At 35.5% G+C, this 18,599-nt stretch overlaps 1 protein-coding gene across 8 annotated transcripts in view; it reads left to right on the top strand.

The window, feature by feature from the left end:
* Positions 1–18,599, top strand: part of Tenm3 (teneurin transmembrane protein 3) — a 435,030-nt gene that overhangs the window by 367,292 nt on the left and 49,139 nt on the right. For all 8 annotated transcript variants that reach the window (XM_090354160.1, XM_090354159.1, XM_090354158.1 and 5 more), the window contains 6 exons: positions 5,035–5,251; positions 6,231–6,350; positions 7,159–7,420; positions 10,803–11,070; positions 12,459–12,602; positions 17,476–17,725. In XM_090354160.1, the coding sequence (XP_090210286.1) occupies positions 5,035–5,251; positions 6,231–6,350; positions 7,159–7,420; positions 10,803–11,070; positions 12,459–12,602; positions 17,476–17,725 (1,261 nt within the window). The remainder of the gene's footprint in view (positions 1–5,034; positions 5,252–6,230; positions 6,351–7,158; positions 7,421–10,802; positions 11,071–12,458; positions 12,603–17,475; positions 17,726–18,599) is intronic.

Raw genomic sequence — 18,599 nt, 5'->3', positions numbered from 1 at the left:
CTTATGCAATATCTAAGTGGGAGTATCTAGAAGGCAGTTGTGGGTTTCTACTTCAGGCGGATGATGAGCTTATAGATGTGAGGTTGGGGACTAAAGTCACCAAGAGAGTGCTGATTGCAGACAAATCAAGACTGTACAAAATCCATACATGTTCTCGATTGACAAAAGGTCCATGGACATTACGGAAGGAGGTCTCTACACTGTTAAAATTCTAAAGTCCACAAATAAAATAGTGCCTCCGAGTATAATTTGGAATTTGGAATTTGGAGCTTCCAAATATGGTATGCAAGGACTCGTAGTCATTCATTGTCTTTTGAGCTAAAATGAGAAATCATGACTTTTATCTAGTCAGTAAAAAAAGATTTTGAAAATAAGGTATGTATACATGAAAAGAAAGTAAGAGGCTTGAAAAAACAGAGGAAAACCGACATGGAATGTAATTTTTAAGAAAAAGACTTGGAATCTAAGTTTGAGTAATTAAACCAACCGTGTGTTTTAATTTGCCAGAAAGAGATATCAAGAATATATAAAGAATAATAGAAATAAGACAAGGTAGAAAACTTGAAGCAAGACCAGGGACTGACCCACAGAACAAAGCCTGCTTTCCTTAGGCAGAGTTGAATGGTCACCAACAGAGACTGTACAACTCACAAAGTCTATTGATTATGTGGCCATCCAGCCTCTCTTAAAGACCAATGAAAATTCCTAAAGAAAGTCAAGTGAATATTCCAAAATATGAAAGAAATAACTAGAACTATAATATTAAGAACTGAGGGGGGGAAAGCATTGAAGAGAAAGAAGCATAAACTATATTACCTACTTTACATTGAAGTACCACTTACATTGCAAAGCCTAAAGTGAAGAAGAGCTCTTAACTAATAATTGAAGTTGTTATTCAGTGAGTTTTGAGTGTTTCTGATTTTCTTTAGATTTTTTATGATTAATGCTATTAGATATGGCTTCTATGCCAATATAAATGTAAGCTAATGTAATATAGCTGAAACTAAATAGAATTTCAATGATTTTGAAAAGCTATTCCACCAAGACAATTTTGCTACAGTATGCATTTGGTCAAATAGGTAATCAGCTTAGTTGTATTAGATAACTACATGACTTCAGACAAAGAATGAAAAATGTTTTCTCAAGTTATAAAAAGCCAGATTCATAACCATCCGTCACTTGCTCAGGCAAGTTACTGATAGACTCTACAGAAAAAATTAAAAAAAAAAGTGTGGCCCTGCATCTTGGCTGTTGGAAATGAGATTGTTTCGTCTGATGGATGCTAGCAGAGAGACTAGTAAAAACACATTTCCAACTGATTAGTTCAGAAGGTGTCAATCTCTTGCAGTTTTATGACCAGAACACTGCATGCCAAATGTACATTTGCTTTTTATAAACTAACAAAGATGAATGCTGAAATTTGAGCATTCCTCTTTGGCAATTGTACCATATATTGCCTAAGAGAAGACAGTGTGGAAAAGTTGTGAGGGGAGGGTGGGAGAAAGATGAGTATTTAACCCTTTATATAACAGATCAGTGCAGATAAAATACAATGTTCAAGTGCACTTTTACTTCTGAGCAGTATTCATAACATGTCAAAGAATGAGCATATGAAGAAAGCATACAAGAATATCAGTGTTGTGTTAAAACACTCTCTCAAGTATATGTACACCTATTCTAAATCCATTAAGAATTTCTAAGTAAAGTAGACCATAAAATCTATTAAAATACTCATAAAATCTACACATATAATTAACTTGCTGATGAAAGGTTCGGAAACTTTTCTTAAATTATTATTTTGAAGCCAGAAATGATATTATAGAAATAGGTCTTTGAGTGTGCATAACTCTGCTTCTATTTCAAGACAGAAGAAAAAACTTTTATATTATTATATATTCTCTTGAAAAATAAGTCTCTAATATAGTTTCATCTTCTTCCACTAGAAATATCAAGAAATATTTAGCAATTTTTCATTTTTGAGTCTTTTATCTAAGAAAGTAGTTGGATGAAATTTCAAGGTTGGTTTAATTTTATTTTTTTAATATTACTTTATATTTTTTTCAAGGGAACAAAAATGCAGCTTCCAGTAATTAACAACCCATTATTCTAGGAATATGCCTGAAAATGTAAAGTATAATAAGGCTAAAATATATACTATCACCAGAAATTCTGACCATACATTTTCATATGTATAAAAATTATGGTAACCAAACATTAACTATTAATGTGAGAGGAGTCTAACATCAAAAATTTACTTCAAGCACCCATTTATTAAGCTTTTCTCCTTCATTATAAAGAAATAGGAAGTTTTATGGGTTGTTGTTCTTTTTTGTTGTTGTTTCTGTTTAGATATATAATTTACATTTAGTGTATAATCTAAGTTGCTTTAGTTTAAAATGACTGAAAATCCATCCCCAACAGGCTTATGGAATAAAAAGGAACATGTTAGCTGCTAGAATAGAAAAATCCACAAGGTCAAGTGCAGCTTATGACAAAACCACAATATGTCATGATGTTGTGTTGTTTTCTTAATGTATGGGTTGATCCAGGTAGGTTCTTCAATGGCAACGATATGGCTGAAGCAATCCTATCCTCATAGCCATTCAGCTCAAGCCAGCGGGGGTAAGGGTAAAAAAAAATCTTTTAGTTTGTTCTTGAAAATAATTCTGATTAGATCCATTTCTAACTCAAACATGAAAGGGGCAAACATGAGCTGAAGAGGGCAGAAATGGACTGAAATATGAATTTACAGCTATTGGCCAGTAAATGAAAGAAGAGTGTTATTAGAAAAAATGCTTATGTAACTGAAGTATAGAAGTCATTTAAGTATTTTCAAGTTTGCTATAATATTAGTATCATCACACTAACATCTAATACTTAAATATGAAGATTTCTTTTGTTTACTTTTTGTATAGGGAGATTACTTTGGTTTTGGTAGGTCTGGGTATCAAACCCAGAGCCATGAGCATGCTAAGCTCAAGTACTTGAGCCACACCATGCTTAAATACAATGATTTGTAAACTATCTTGTCAATTCTCCAAATGAGTAAAGTCTTTTTTGTATGTACTCAACTAGTCAGTAAATACTGGCCTTAAAGGCTGATGTTAGCACACTGTCAACCTGACATACTTACTCACTCATGGGCTAGTGATTGTTGCAAACCAACTACAATCCTGAATCACTCGATGATGGGGATCTGACTGACCACCAGATGACTTTGTCACTAGGCGAATGTCTGAGTGGTGATTAGCCTCTGGGTAGACATGGCTTCTTGCTGTAACCAAGAGAAACGAAGCATGTTCCTGGCACAACACACCCTGTTGTACAGTTTCCATCCTGAAGGAGAAGCACACCTTCTAAAACAAAAACACAATAAAATATATAAACCAGTAGGAGAACCCATTGTTATTGTCAGGTAGTCTTCTACACACAATTCCAGGCACTTTATTTTCCTGTGACTTGCTATGCAGTAGGTTTAGTGCCCAAACATTCGAATGGTAGATACCTTGAAGAACAGTATTCTGATGGCTTCCTCACTAGACAACAGAAATGTAATCATATGGGACTACCGAATTTCCATGCAGCAGGTCATTTTACACTGGACAACTAGAGATGCCTTCTGATGGTCTTGGACAAGGCACTAGTTAATTTTATCCATTACTGCGTTTAGGCCATCAGTTCTGTAGGTTAAGTTTTTGTGATTGATTTATAACTTCTAAAATGGCTAATTCATGTAACCCTTTTACTAATTACAATAAAAAAAAGAAACTGAGAAATTCCCAGTGAAACATTAAAAAATAAATAAAATAAAATAAAATGGCTAATTCACATTTACCTCTTCCCCCCCCCCTTTTTAATTGTCTTATTAATTTTATTGTACAGAGGGGTTACAGTTACATAATTCAAATGAGTACAATTATTTCGGAACAGTGTCACCCTCTCCTTCATTCTCTCCCAGTTTCCCTGCACCCCATCCCCAAATCAGATACATTTGTGTATAAGACAAAGAGAGCAGAAATCAACAACAGTGAAAACAAGAATAAACCAGAGGAAATAAAGAAAAAACAACAAAAGAACCAAAAAATACAATGAAAAAAACTTGTCTCCATTTCTTGGAGTTCATCTCAATAGCATCATTTTATATGATCATAGGCACATAGCTATTAAGCCTTTGTGATCCTCTCCTAAACATATTCTTCTTTGTTCTCACTGTGTGAATATTTAGAGTCCTATTTAATTTATTATTCCCAAGTATAATTTTTTGTCTTTTACTATTCAATGAGTTTACTTGTAGATTTATAGACACATTCTAATTATTACAAATGAGGGAAACTGTGTAACCCATGTTTCAATTCCTATATTTTAGAAGGGGCATGTTAGGCATTCAGGTTACTTTTTCAGATTTGAAAAATGCTTCAGTTTCTTCTGGAACTCAATTAACCCTTCCTTAGGTAAGCTGTTTCCTTGAAAGGTAGTTGGCTAATCTTATCTAGTGTATTTTAACTTATACTTGCTTCTTTTCACAAACTTACGTTTTCTAGTTCTTTTTCAAACTTTTTTCCATTTATCCTATGCCAGATCCTAACATTCACATTATTAGGTACAAGTGCATGTTCTGTAATAGATAGAAAGCTTGAATCATAACACTATAACTACTGCATATTATTTCATAGCACTATTTTGAGTAATGGCATTATAAATAAAACATGTAACTTCATAGTACTAAGTTGTTGTAGAAATTTTTATTTCTTTCTCAGAAGTGTTATATTACTATTTTCCACCATCTCCAATCCAAATATTTACTCTCTATGAAAGCAGATATGGTATTGTGTTTGTATTTCTTCCAGTTTCAAAGGGTTCGCCTCATTGAAATTGCTTTCAAATAGAGAAATGGAAATCACTTGATATGAAACAAACAAACCAAACCAGCAGACAAAAGAAAGAATTCTCTTATTGGTTTGCCTCTCTCTCTCTCTCTCTCTCTCTCTCTCTCTCTCTCTCTCTCTCTCTCTCTCTCTCTCTCTCTCTCTGCAGATGGACTCATTGACTGTATGGATCCTGATTGCTGTTTACAGAGCTCCTGCCAAAACCAGCCCTTCTGCCGTGGATTGCCCGATCCTCAGGACATTATTAGCCAAAGCTTACAATCACCATCTCAGCAAGCTGCCAAATCCTTCTACGATCGAATCAGTTTTCTGATTGGCCCTGATAGCACCCATATGATACCCGGAGAAAGCCCTTTCAATAAAAGGTTAATGCATCATTTCCGTACATAGATGTGTAGGAGTCTTATCATGATGAGTGTGTATTTGAGGAAAGTATTCTTTTTTAAAAAATGACAGTTCCTCTGCTTTCAGCACATTCTTCACCTAAGTTCTCATTTCAAGCATTTTTGACACAGTTCACCTACTTTGTCAATTTCATTACCTGAGACATAACAGGACATTCCATTAAGGAGCAATAAATCCTCATTTAACTAGTTGATTTTGTGAGCACAGTTGGAACTATTTCAAAAAGAACAATGAAAAGACCCCAAAAGGCAAAACAGAAGTGCACCTTTTTTTTCAGCTGAGCTCACTTAAATAATATAAATTATGAATTAATGTAATGGAACAGCTAATGGCATAGCAGTAAGATTGCAGAAGCTGTTTGGTGCTTTTCAGAACAGTAATGACCTGAAAATAAACCCGTAAGTGAAAGCAGGTGTCTTGTGTCTCATGGAGCCAAAGATGATGATTTACACTAGAATTCCTAGGTCTGCAGTAATTTCACAGCATTAATGCAGTTAGACCCAGCAGTTGATTAAAAGTTGTTCCACAAATGTTCCTTATTGCCCCCTTAAATCTTATACTTCTTGGTCCCTGCAGATTTACAGATTGCTTCAGAATTAATTGGAAAGTATACTTTTCTTTATGGAAGTCCTATAGATGACTTATGAAGAAAGCATGGTGCTTATCATTTTTCAATATTTATCTCTAAACTATTGGTCTTGACAGCACACACAAAAAAGATCACAACAAATTAAAAGCCAGGGTAAATTCAAGGCATTTGGAGAATGTAAATTACACCAGATTAAAAAGAACTTTATCTTGGGTGCATTTCAGGTCTGTTTTTTGTGAAAAACACTTGATTGCATATGATCTTATCCTTAGGCTGAGTTTCTATAAATCATGTTAATGCAGGCCAGAGAAGACAGATATTCACCCAATTTTTCTACTTTTTTTTCACAGCCTTGCATCTGTCATCAGAGGCCAAGTACTCACTGCAGATGGAACTCCACTTATTGGAGTCAATGTCTCATTTTTCCATTACCCAGAATATGGATATACTATTACCCGCCAGGATGGAATGTAAGTTAGACCCAACACACTATCTTGGTTTCGAGGGTTTTAAGTAAAAAAACTAGACATTCTTCTATCACCTAACATATTTTATTTTCCTTTTTAATGAGAAAGCAACAGTGCTTGGACTGCAAATTGCTTGGACAGTACAGAGACAGATTTTTTTTAAGCCATGTATTCATGCACTTCTTTTAAAAGATTATTTCTTTTACTCACTAGACACTGTTGGAAATGAACTTTACACCTTGTGTGGGGGAGGGAGAGGAGTAAGGAGTGGTAAGGGGATAAAAATGGGAAAGAAGGTAACAGTGTTTAAAAAGAAATGTATTCATTACCTTACTTAACTGTAACCCTCCTGTTCATCACCTTTACAATAAATAAAAATATACACATAAATAGATCAATGAAAGATGATTTTTTTCTTTGAGACTGGATTTTGCCATGTGACCTGGAATGACCTGGCTCTCACCACACTCGATTAGTTGATTTGATTTCCTAGAGCAGAATGTCATGTTGTGGATTTTTTCAGAGAGTGTTCTTTGTTTTAGAAGCTGCAGTAATATTCCTAATAGCTACAGGTTTGACTCCGACATTTCCAAAGAGCAGATACAAAGTAGATTAAAAAAAAATAAGTTACTAAAATTGGCAAATAGAGTATACATATAGCTGTTCCCTATCATCTGTATTATTATTCCTCTACATATATATACATCTCATATAAAAGTTCAAGAACTCCATATTTTAGAAAGCATACTAATTGAAGGAAGTGAGTGATGACAATTGTGTGGGATAATACAGTCACTTTTGTTTTTCATAGGTTTGATTTGGTGGCCAATGGTGGTGCTTCTCTAACTTTGGTCTTCGAACGATCACCATTCCTCACTCAGTATCATACTGTGTGGATTCCCTGGAATGTCTTTTATGTGATGGACACCCTAGTCATGAAGAAAGAAGAGAACGACATTCCCAGCTGTGATCTCAGTGGGTTTGTGAGACCCAGCCCTATCATTGTGTCATCACCTTTATCTACCTTCTTCAGATCTTCTCCTGAAGACAGCCCCATCATTCCTGAAACGCAGGTGAGATGTGCAGCCAATACTACTTCAACTCAAAAAACTTACAAATTGTGTGGTTGCCAAAGAAAAAGTTTAGAAGTATTACAGCATTTCCATGCTAGACTAAATAATTGTGTAGCATGTGTTGTGTGGGGGGTGTGTATGTGTGTGTGTGTGTGTGTGTGTGTGTACATATGTCACATTTTAAAATGTTTTGGAAAAGATGATTTTTAGAAATAAGATATTCACTAATTTTCTCAAGATCTTATTACCAAAAGATGATATGATGTCCTAGGCTTCAGTAATTTGTAGTTTGTAAACCCTGTTCTCCACAGGAAAAATAATAATAATAATCACATTTTATTGTTCACTTCATCTACTAAAATATCTTGGTATTGTTTTACTTCCTTTAAGTTTACAAAGAACTTTCAGATCTTAGAGGAAGAACAGTAACAATGGATTTAATGCATAGAGTTAAGCTAAAATAAGCTGTCTTTTAAATACATACACATATAGCAGCTTTGTCATATTCCTCATCAAATATTGACTGAACACTTGTTTTCTATCAAGCATTGTTAAATTGGCTTACAAACTGTAAGCCAATCAGATAAAGTACCTGCTATCAGTGAGCTTACCAAGTAATAAGAGTAGAGATACACTGAACAATAAGTGTATGTCAACTTCTGCTAAGACTTACTAAAAAATAATAAAACACTGAGTGCCAGTGGACTCACAGCTATAATCTTAGCTACTCGATCAGGAGGCCAAGATCCAAGGATCCATGCTTCAAAGCCAGCCCAGACAAGAAAATCCATGAGATTCTTACTTTCAATTAACCATCAAAAAGCCAGACATGGAGCTTTAGCTCACATGGTAGAGAACTTGAAGAGCTTGAACTGAAGAGCTTAGGGACAGCACCCAGACCCAGGATCAAGCCCCATGACTGATTAAAAAAAAAAGTGAAGTGAATGTAGAGTATAAAAAGTAAAACAGAAGATAACAGTTCTGAAATCACATCATAAGAGATCTTGAATTCCTCAAAGTATATGGAAACAAGAGGCCAATGATGGTTTCTAGTTTAAGGAAGGGTTTTATGTTTATTTGGTTTGTTTTTGGTGTTTTGTGTTGTTACTGATGATGAGGAGGTTGTTTTTGACATCATTCTAAAGATAACTCAAGTGGCAAAATGCATAATTAACAGAAGAAAAATAAATCAATGAGCAGTCTATTGTTAACTGCATTTTCAAAGATGACCCAAGGCCAGAGAAATGGGCTTCTCTGAATCACAACAATTGCAGAAACTGAGACTCAGAACCAGATTAGACAGAGGTTGGAAAGGTGGAATGGCAGGGTGAGGTGTCTGAGTGTTTAATGGGTCAAAAATGGGGCTCACAGATGATGCAGCTGGCAAAAGTAGTTCCTAATGGCTTATTTTCTCATTTTGGCAGGCTATATTTTTCCAACTAATGTAATATAACATGATAAGGTTAAATTACATAGAGGAAATGATGCTTTAATGAACTAAATTATGCATATTTGTTCCAAGGAAGTAGGTTAATGATGACAGAGACAATAATCAGTTATTAAAATTAGTAATATCACATGATGTGTTGAAATAAAGAAGCAACTCCTATTAGATCCAAGGGAAGACATATTAAAGAAAGATTCCATTACATATGAAAAGCCTATCAAGTTTATGGAAAAATTTTTTGAAAACAAATTAACAGAAAAATAAATTATACATTCTAGTATTCAATCACTCAAATTTGCTGGGCCACCAAGGACTCACAGAAGTCTGTTTTTCAAACTAACCCTAACAGAGTTAAAATCTCAAAGATTTCTCTGCATTTACCTTTATTACCCTGTATTGTAGTCTTATAAAAGGAGTCCTAAATTTCGTGGTCTCCCTGGATCTATGGTAGCTCTGAAAAGGTTCTTTACACATTCATAAACTATTTTTGCTTAAGACAGTTCTGTGGCTGAATTTAGTCATCATGTTTGATAAGGAAAATTCCTATTGTAATAAACTGTTGCATCTACAATAGCAATGCTTTCTTAATATTATATCTTTTACAGCACAGAGTAGTTGCTATTTATTCCATTCATTTGTGTTACTTCTAATCATGTGATTGTTTATAATTAAATGATAGCTGTGTCCTTATTGGGGATATTACTAATGTTATTCAAATTTGGACATGGCAATTACATATACTGGAGGAAGGGGAAACAGTACTGAAGCCTGAATCACTGTTCCAAGATTTCCCAATCTGGAAAGGAAACCCTTCGTATCTGCATAATGAATCTTGGTGGGGTGGTTTCAGGAATCTTTAAGAATGCTATTGAATTCTTAGTGATGGGCTCCAGGCACTGGCTCTTGGATATGGACACATGGGTTAAACTTTGGAAGGATTGTTAGTCTTCTCCAAATGAATAGGAGCATGGGAAGGGGAAAAAAATTGAACTCTTTAGGGGAAAAACACATAAAACACATTTTTCTCAATCTTTATACACACACACATACATACATATATATGTATATATACATATGATTGCTATAAATTTCCTGGCAATCATTGAACTAAGTCACACTGCTGGCTTCATGCTCAAGCTGCAGGTCATGACTTGTAACGTTTTAGAAAGGCAGTAATCATTAAGCAGGTACTAATCACTTTTTACAATCCAGTTTCAAATACAAAGGCATGTCAGGATTGTCTTCTGTGTGCATTCAATTACATATTAGTGGCTCCCTGAGAAAATTTGTATGCAGCTTTCAGGCATTTATGATGATACAAAAAACGACTAGTAACTCATAATTCAGTAGGAGAACATGCTATTGTAACATCACCTCTAGCACGGATATATGGAACCTGCCACAATTTAACCCAGATGCACTGGTCTTTTGGGGGTGTCATTCCTAGCTCTGCTGGCAGTGATCTCTACAGAGGCTGATGAGGCCATAACATAGGTTTAGTTCCTAAAAGAGCCAGGCGAGGTAGGCCAGATCTTTGACCTAGGCTGCAACTCTGTTCTGAACTAACCATCTTATACATGTCAGATCTAATCTCCAGAGTGGCTGGGGTGAAAGATGGGTTAGTGAGAATCTCCTATGACTACCAAACTAACAAGTCAGTACATGTCAGCCTAATGGTACAGTCACCGTCTCTTCTGCATGAAGAGGAGCACCCGAGATGTGATTAACTCAGAATAAATGACAAGAGCCTTTTAGGAGGAGGGAAAAGGCTGGCAGCAGAGTTATTTTTAATTATTGAAGAAGAGAGTGGCACAAGCATGTTATCTGTGAATAGTGACTCCTTTGTGTCCTACTTCAGGTCCTCTGCTAGGTTCAGTTAAAAATACTCTCTTCGGAAAGCACACAGGTAGAAGCTTCTGTTTTGTCCAAATCCAGGTCCTCCATGAAGAAACCACGATTCCGGGAACGGATCTGAAGCTTTCCTACCTGAGTTCCAGAGCTGCAGGATATAAGTCAGTGCTCAAGATCACCATGACTCAGTCTGTTATCCCGTTTAACCTAATGAAGGTGCATCTGATGGTAGCTGTTGTTGGGAGACTCTTCCAAAAGTGGTTTCCTGCTTCACCAAACCTGGCCTATACTTTCATATGGGATAAAACAGATGCATATAATCAGAAGGTCTATGGTCTCTCTGAAGCTGTTGGTAAGTTCTACCTGTATCTCCTCCGATTGAAAATGTTGTCTGAAAGTCAGAACTCATCCTAAGATTGATAGTAACCTATCGCAGGTCAATGGCTTAGATCTATGATAAACAAAAGGGGATATTCCATACAACAAGAAGAAAAAACTGTATTTGTTTTTCAGACTGAAATTAAATCCTAGAAGAATTCTCTGAGCGAGATTTAGTTCACCATATCCTTTTTTATTGCTTTCCTATTAATGTTCTAATGTAGCCTTCCTTTTTTTTCTTTTTACCTTCCTAACTTTCATTATCATTTTTATGTGCTCTGTATCTCACACTAAGGGAGTTTCAACTCATAATCATATTTAACAGAATATCAGACAACGTCTATGTGGAAGAGTTATTTCCATTATTTTGCCTGTAGGGCAGTCAAATCAATAAAGCATTATCTTAGAAACATCAAGCCACTTGTTTCATTGAATGACTGGACAGGGCAATCAAATTCTGACTTGTTTGACTGTACCTGAAAGCTCATGTCAGAACATCAAAACCTAAAGGATGACATGGTTTTTGCTCTATTAGTTTTTACTTAAAAGTAAAATATATTTTCTATTATAATATCAACATGGTTTTTATTGTCAGTTCTGGGACTTGAACTTGCGTCCTGGGTGCTGTTCTTGAGTGCTTTGGCTCAAGCCTAGCACTCTACTACTTTGAACTACAGAGCCACTTCTGGTTTTCTGGTGATTAATTGAAGATAAGAGTCTTACAGACTTTCCTATCTGGGATGGCTTTAAACTACGATCCTCAGATCTCAGCCTCCTGAGTAGCTAGGATTACAGATTTAAGCTACCATATGTAAATAAAATGTTATAATGTATCTGTTTTGTTCAACTGAACCTTGTGCATTAGTACTTTCCATCATGAAATTGCCTTGGCAACTAAACATCTCTAGATGGTTACAATATAGCAAATATTATTGTTAGTTGTTACCATCTAATCACCATTTGGTGCTAACTTATTATGTGATCTAATTATTTAACTAGCTACTAAACTCAGGCTTCATTATGGGTTATGTACACCTTATGGAAGGAGATATGGGGAGAATATTTATTTTCTATTATATTGGTAGAATATAACATTTAGAAATCATTTGTAGAAATACCTTTTTTATCCTCAATATGAAAAGTGTTCGTCTTATGTAGAAACTAAACTACACATAAACAAGTAAAAATATAGTCTCCGAATATAAATGATATCGAATAGAATTATAATCCCTTTGTATAACTCCTTAATGATAACAATTTGAAAAATACAATTGTGAAAACAGGCTTTTTTTCAAAATAATATAACAGATTGCCTTTCCTTTTATAGTTGCGAAGATAAACTGTGATTTGTTTTAATTCCAGTGTCAGTTGGATATGAATATGAGTCATGTTTGGACCTGACCCTGTGGGAAAAGAGGACTGCCATTTTGCAAGGTTATGAATTAGATGCTTCCAACATGGGTGGCTGGACATTAGACAAACATCACGTCCTGGATGTTCAGAATGGTGAGAGCTTGTTCACAGATGGTAATATCATCCACATTTACACGATTAGGCGGGAGCCACATTTCACCCATAGGATTAAAGCTGGCAGAAAAAAATATGAAAGAAATATTTTCATTATATAAGCCTGGAGTGGGAACTATAGCAGATCCTTTATTGAACTTTAAAATGTTCATCGGCCTAACATTTTCCAAATAGAAGGTGAGTGTCCCACTTGGATGCTGCAGTGAAAGGTCTCTATATCAGTGTGTTCACCACTGAGTTCACCGAGAAAGGTGGAACTATGAACCAAAAAGCTTTTAAGTTTTTCCAAAAGTAGAGGCAGAGCAACTTTTTATAATGAATTTTTTTTTAAAAAATCCATCTGATTGCCACTTTTGTTATGAGTATCTGGATTTTTTTCAGTTCTGTGTAATATATGCATATATGTATATATCCTATTCAAAGAGGGTTTGCATATACTTAACTGTATATAGGGAGATAGAAATGAATAATCTAAAGAAAAGGCAAAAGTATTACTTATAACAGAACTGGTAATGTGATAAGTAAATATTTTATAAACATGTGTCAGACAACATAGAGCAAAGGAGATACATTGTTCGCAAAGTATGAATTATGACCTGGTACCTTTCATAAAGAACATTATTAAACAACTGTTGTAAGCGTAACTCTGTTTCTAAACTTTTGTTGGCATGCATGTCTTCCATGTCAGATAATTTAAAGATGCTTTGCTGCAAAAGCAAAGAGTTAAAGTGACCTACTTTAACCTCCTCCTGTATTTTCCCTGACTGGCCTTCAACTTGAACTGTGATCCTCCTACCCTTGTCTCTCTAGTAGCTGAGGCCACCAATATGAATCACACCTGGATTACTTTTTAGACAAGCAGATGGTAACTTTTGCCTGGGCTAGGCTCTAACTGCAATCCTTCAACTCTATTGGGTTACCAAACAGAAAATTCCCAGGGCTTACTTCTAAGAGGGAGATATTGCCTAACGCTGAACAAATCAGCAGTGAAAGAAAGGAACCAGAAACACTCTTCATACCTTTACTGCTTCCTGACACTGTTAAGTTCATCCCCTTTTCCAGTTGTGTCTCAAACACCAGGCTGAAGTTCAGTTTCCACCCCCAGAAGTTTGGGAGCCAAGTCCCATATCCAGTGCCACATGCAATACACAGTAGGAAAGTGGGATTCCCAATTCTCCATATGCTATTTCAGAGCTGCTCACAAATCATCACCGTTGTCTGAAGCAGTGGTCATTTCAGTCTATGTAACACAAGGCTTCACCATGGTCTTTCCAAATATGCAAAGCCATGGGCCAACCATGCTCATATCTTATATTGTACACAGTTTGCACATATTTCCATATTCATTTAAACATCCCTCATAAAACCAAAGGAGCCTCTCTAAATGTGTTTAGTTATGAAAATAGAGGATAAAATTCATAACCAGTTAGTTACAGGATTTTATCAATGAGATCACAAACCAGTGGAGAATACAGCATAGAGTTAGAAGGCCTCTGTAATTCCTCCAATATCATATTATGTTCAGGTCCATCAGGAAAGTTCTAGATATTCTGTGTATATGTATACAGTTTAAGTATTTTTATATATAAGGATATATATGTATATATACACATATATACAGAGACTCATTCTAAATCAAAAATATATTAAAATATCCAATCAGATAAAAAAACTGAACTACCCCAAATTCTGTCTTTCAAAAATATTATAAAGTATAAAATATATACTAATTTAAAATGTAAGTAACCTAAGTCATGGGTGAACTGATTGTGACTTGGAATTTTACCCAAGACCAGTTTGACAAACAGCAGGTTTCCAACGTGGCATGTGTCTAATAGAATAAGCAAAGTGACTTGTAATGGTGGCAAAGCAGATGAGCTCCTCTTACAGAAGAGAGGCAAGAATGTAGATGGTGACAGATGTTTGTGCAGCCACCCTAAAACACAGAAATAAGTATTCTCATGTTCATATTTCTATTCTGTCATGAGAGGAAAATCGAGAAAGGCTTATGGTTCAAAGCAATGAGTGAATAAATCAGATGTGACAGAGCAGTAGGTTAACTTGTAAGAGTCTTCTGATGAAAATTACAGAACTGGCTCTTATAGGAAATTATACTTCTATAATTGTCAAATAACATAATCACAGAAAAAAGAATCTTAAATATCATTAATGTATTCTTTGAATATTTAAGGGAAAAATGCATTTCGTCTCTTATGAGGATCCTGCTTTATTTAAATTATTTCCCTTAAATTTGAATAAATCTGTTTTACCTCTTCTGATTTATTTATGTAAATGTGCTATGATTATTACATCACTCAAATAGCAAAGCATTAAAAAAGTAATCACAAAATCCACCTAAAATGTGCTGAACTCTAAGGGGAACATAATTATTCTGATCACTTCTTCACTTTAAAATTACCCCAACATAGAAGGAAAAAAAATACTTTCTCAAGTTTTTTGTTTGTACTTTCATGGGATTATTCTTTCAACAGTATATCTGCTAAGATGTATCGTCATCAGCTCTTAGAACTGCTTTGAAATGTAGAACATCCAATAAATATAATATATGCAGCTCTAAAGTCAAAGCAGCAGGTGGTTTATACAGATAATAACACATTGAGAAGTGTCATAAAATATGTAGCAGCTGCCCATCCCGTGTATATCAGACCAAAATGGAGCCATTGATCTATATATAGTAATGGGAAGGTGAATAAAATTGCAATCTCAATTCAAATCTAGTTTCTAACTGGGAAAGTACTTAATATTCCTTTGCCAATTTTTCAAAGGAGCAGACAGGTTCATGTTTCATCTTTGTAAGATTATTGATACATTCACATCTGAAAGCAGAATTCACTCTAAATAATAAATTAATCTTCTACCATAATTTTGTTGCATTTGAAATCTTGAATAACTTCAGTTACATACATTTTTATATGGGACTTCAAGCAAGAATACTCTTTTTTGCCAGTGCTGGGGCTTGAACTCTAGACCTGGGCACTGTATCTGTGCTCCTTTTGCTCAAGGCTAGTGCTTTACCTCTTGAGCCACAGTGTTACTTCCAGCTTTTTCTGTAATTGAAGATAAGAGTCTCATGGGCTGGCAATCCTCTGATCTCAGCCTCCTGAGTAGCTAGGATTACAAGCATGAGCCAAAAGAATTACACTAGTATCTGTTCATGGGTGGTAAAATGCATACTTAGCTATGCGAAGCCCTAGCTTCAATCTCTAGAGCCAAACAACAGCAAAATAAAAAAAAAGAAGAAAAATAGGCTTCTATTATAATTAACAATTATAGAGGCTTAGTATTGTTTAAGTTTGTTTTCCATAAAGCATTTTTTAACTTAAACAATGAATGAAAAAATTATTGGTTCTAAAAATAAATGGTGTGGCTGTAGATAAATAAACTACACTTCTAAAGGCTAACAAAAAATAAATGATTAGAGCCAAGTGCCAGTGCCTCGTGCCTATAATTCAAGGTACTCAGGAGGCTGAGGTCTGAGGATCACAGAGAGACACTTATCTCCAATTAACCACTAGAAACCAGACATGGAAGTGGCACTATGGCTCAAGGGATAGGGTGGTAGCCTTGAGCTGAAGAGCTCAAGGAGAGCACCCAGGCCCAGAGTTCAAGCCCCACAACCAACCAAAAATAAATAAATAAGTAAATAAAATCATACTCGAGGATTACATTCTTATCAACCAAGTCAACAAGTAACATTTTGAACATGAATTAACAATTAGGATTAACAAACTTATTTTTTACATGTTCATTTTAGTGCTTTAATTTTTTTTTTTTACAGGCTAGGAGTTTGACCTAGTGGTAGAGTGCTTGCCTAGCAGGCATGAAGACCAGGGATTGATTCCCCCATACCACACCACATACATAGAAAAAGCTGGAAATGTCGCTGTGGCTCAAGTACTTGAGCTCTAGCCTTGAAAAAGCCTAAGGATAGTGCTCAGTCCCTGAGTTCAAGTCCCAGGACTAGAAAAAAAACATTTTTTACCTTTATGTAATTATACAAATGAGGTGCCATTTAACAAAACAGTTTATGAATATAATGTGCATTCTCACCCCGCCTCTTAGGCAAACTTTTTATTCCCTAAAGAATATTACACAGGGACTAGTTCTCAACCATGATTGCCCATGAAGATCACCTGGAGAATTTTTTAAAATTTGATAATGAGGCTGGACCCAGTCAATTAATTCAGAATCTCACAGGGTGAGATGCGGGCATCTTTTTAAACTCTCAGACAACCCTGTAGCATAGCCAAGACTTGAGAATCACCAATGTCTAGAATTGGGTTTTTAATTATTAAATCTTAGTCCTTGATTTCTTTCAAAACCAAGCTTTTTTTCCCCCAATTCAGAGCAGACAACACTTTTAAATATGTGTACTGTATCACATCATATTTCTTGTCACTGTACACTATTTGGAGAAGTGAAAGTACATTTTGAGTTTCAGATGAGGAGAAGCTTTAAAAGGAAATAAACCTATCCTGGAGATTTATTTGATGTAGGCCTCAGAAGACTGAAGTTGCAACAGGTTTTAGAGGAGCTAGAGTTTCCATAAATCTACAGAAATGGTCATTCACCCATTGATACCAGAAGTTCAAGAGCAGAGGCCCAAGCAGTCAATGGTTCTTGTTTAGGGCTCCACACTTGAACTTAAGGACTCACCAAGTGTTTTATGCTCTATTAATGAGGACACTTCTTTCCAACTGCATGCTAAACAGAAGTGTCCTAATCTAAATCTAAGAGACATGGAATGGTAACTAACTCTAGAGTGAACATATTCACCTTCTATTTTCATACTTTTTTGTCCTAAGAAAAAAATGTATTATCTTTCTTCCAGGTATACTATATAAAGGAAATGGAGAAAACCAGTTCATTTCCCAGCAGCCTCCAGTGGTCAGCAGCATCATGGGCAATGGACGGAGGAGAAGCATCTCTTGCCCAAGTTGCAATGGTCAGGCGGATGGAAATAAACTGCTGGCTCCAGTTGCCCTAGCTTGTGGGATCGATGGCAGTCTGTATGTAGGGGATTTCAACTATGTGCGGCGGATATTCCCTTCTGGAAATGTCACAAGTGTTTTAGAACTGAGGTATGTCTTTTCTCAATTCAGAATTTTAATCAAGATCAAATACGTTGAATGAGGTATACTACTTCATTTAAAACTCTTCTTAGAAAGAAATCAGTTCTTAGTTGAAGCCAGAAGGACAGTCCCCTCCCTCACTGCTTACAAATATATATGTCAATGTGTACATATATATATATATAAATATATATATTTGTATTCTAAATGTTTACATGAGTGTAAAAATCCCTTAGCATATAAAAGAGCTCACCAGGGGCAGGGAGTATGGCCTAATGGTAGAGTGCTTGCCTAGCATGCATGAAGCCCTAGTTCAATTCCTGGGTACCACCAAAACAGAAAAAGCCAAAAGTAGTGCTGTAGCTCAAGGGGTAGAGTGCTAGCCTTGAGAAAGCCCAAGGACGGTGCCCAGACCCTAAGTTCAAGGCCCGGGACTGGGAAAATGAATAAATAAATAAATAGCTCACCAATTCTGGTGAGTTTTCTATATATTAAAAGGATAAAACTGATTTTGAAATCTTCTGTTCTCTTTACATAACTCTATGGTATAGAATTCCTCTTATGTCACAGTAGTTCCAGTGAAAGCATAAAATGTTTTCCTCTGATAGTTAGGATGGGATAGTAAATCAACTAAGCTGATGGCTTCACAGTCAAATGATTGAATTTTCAAGTATGGTCCAACCATTCATCAGTCACAATGCCAATAATGAAATTAATGTACTATTGTCTTGCTTTGTTTAAATGTGATTATCAGAATCAGCCGGTTCTGTCTGCTATTTGATATGTCTTGGCCTGAATTTTCATTTCCAGTGTTATTTCTGCTAAAATTGGCGATTTTCTCTACCAGCAATTAAGATATCAGTATTTATCTCATTATATTTTA

This window comes from Megascapheus bottae, chromosome 20 (assembly GCF_031878675.1).
Source record: "Megascapheus bottae isolate mThoBot1 chromosome 20, mThoBot2.hap1, whole genome shotgun sequence".
Taxonomy (NCBI): domain Eukaryota; kingdom Metazoa; phylum Chordata; class Mammalia; order Rodentia; family Geomyidae; genus Megascapheus; species Megascapheus bottae.
The sequence above is the reverse complement of the archived record's forward strand: the minus strand, read 5'-3'. Positions and strand labels throughout refer to the sequence as shown.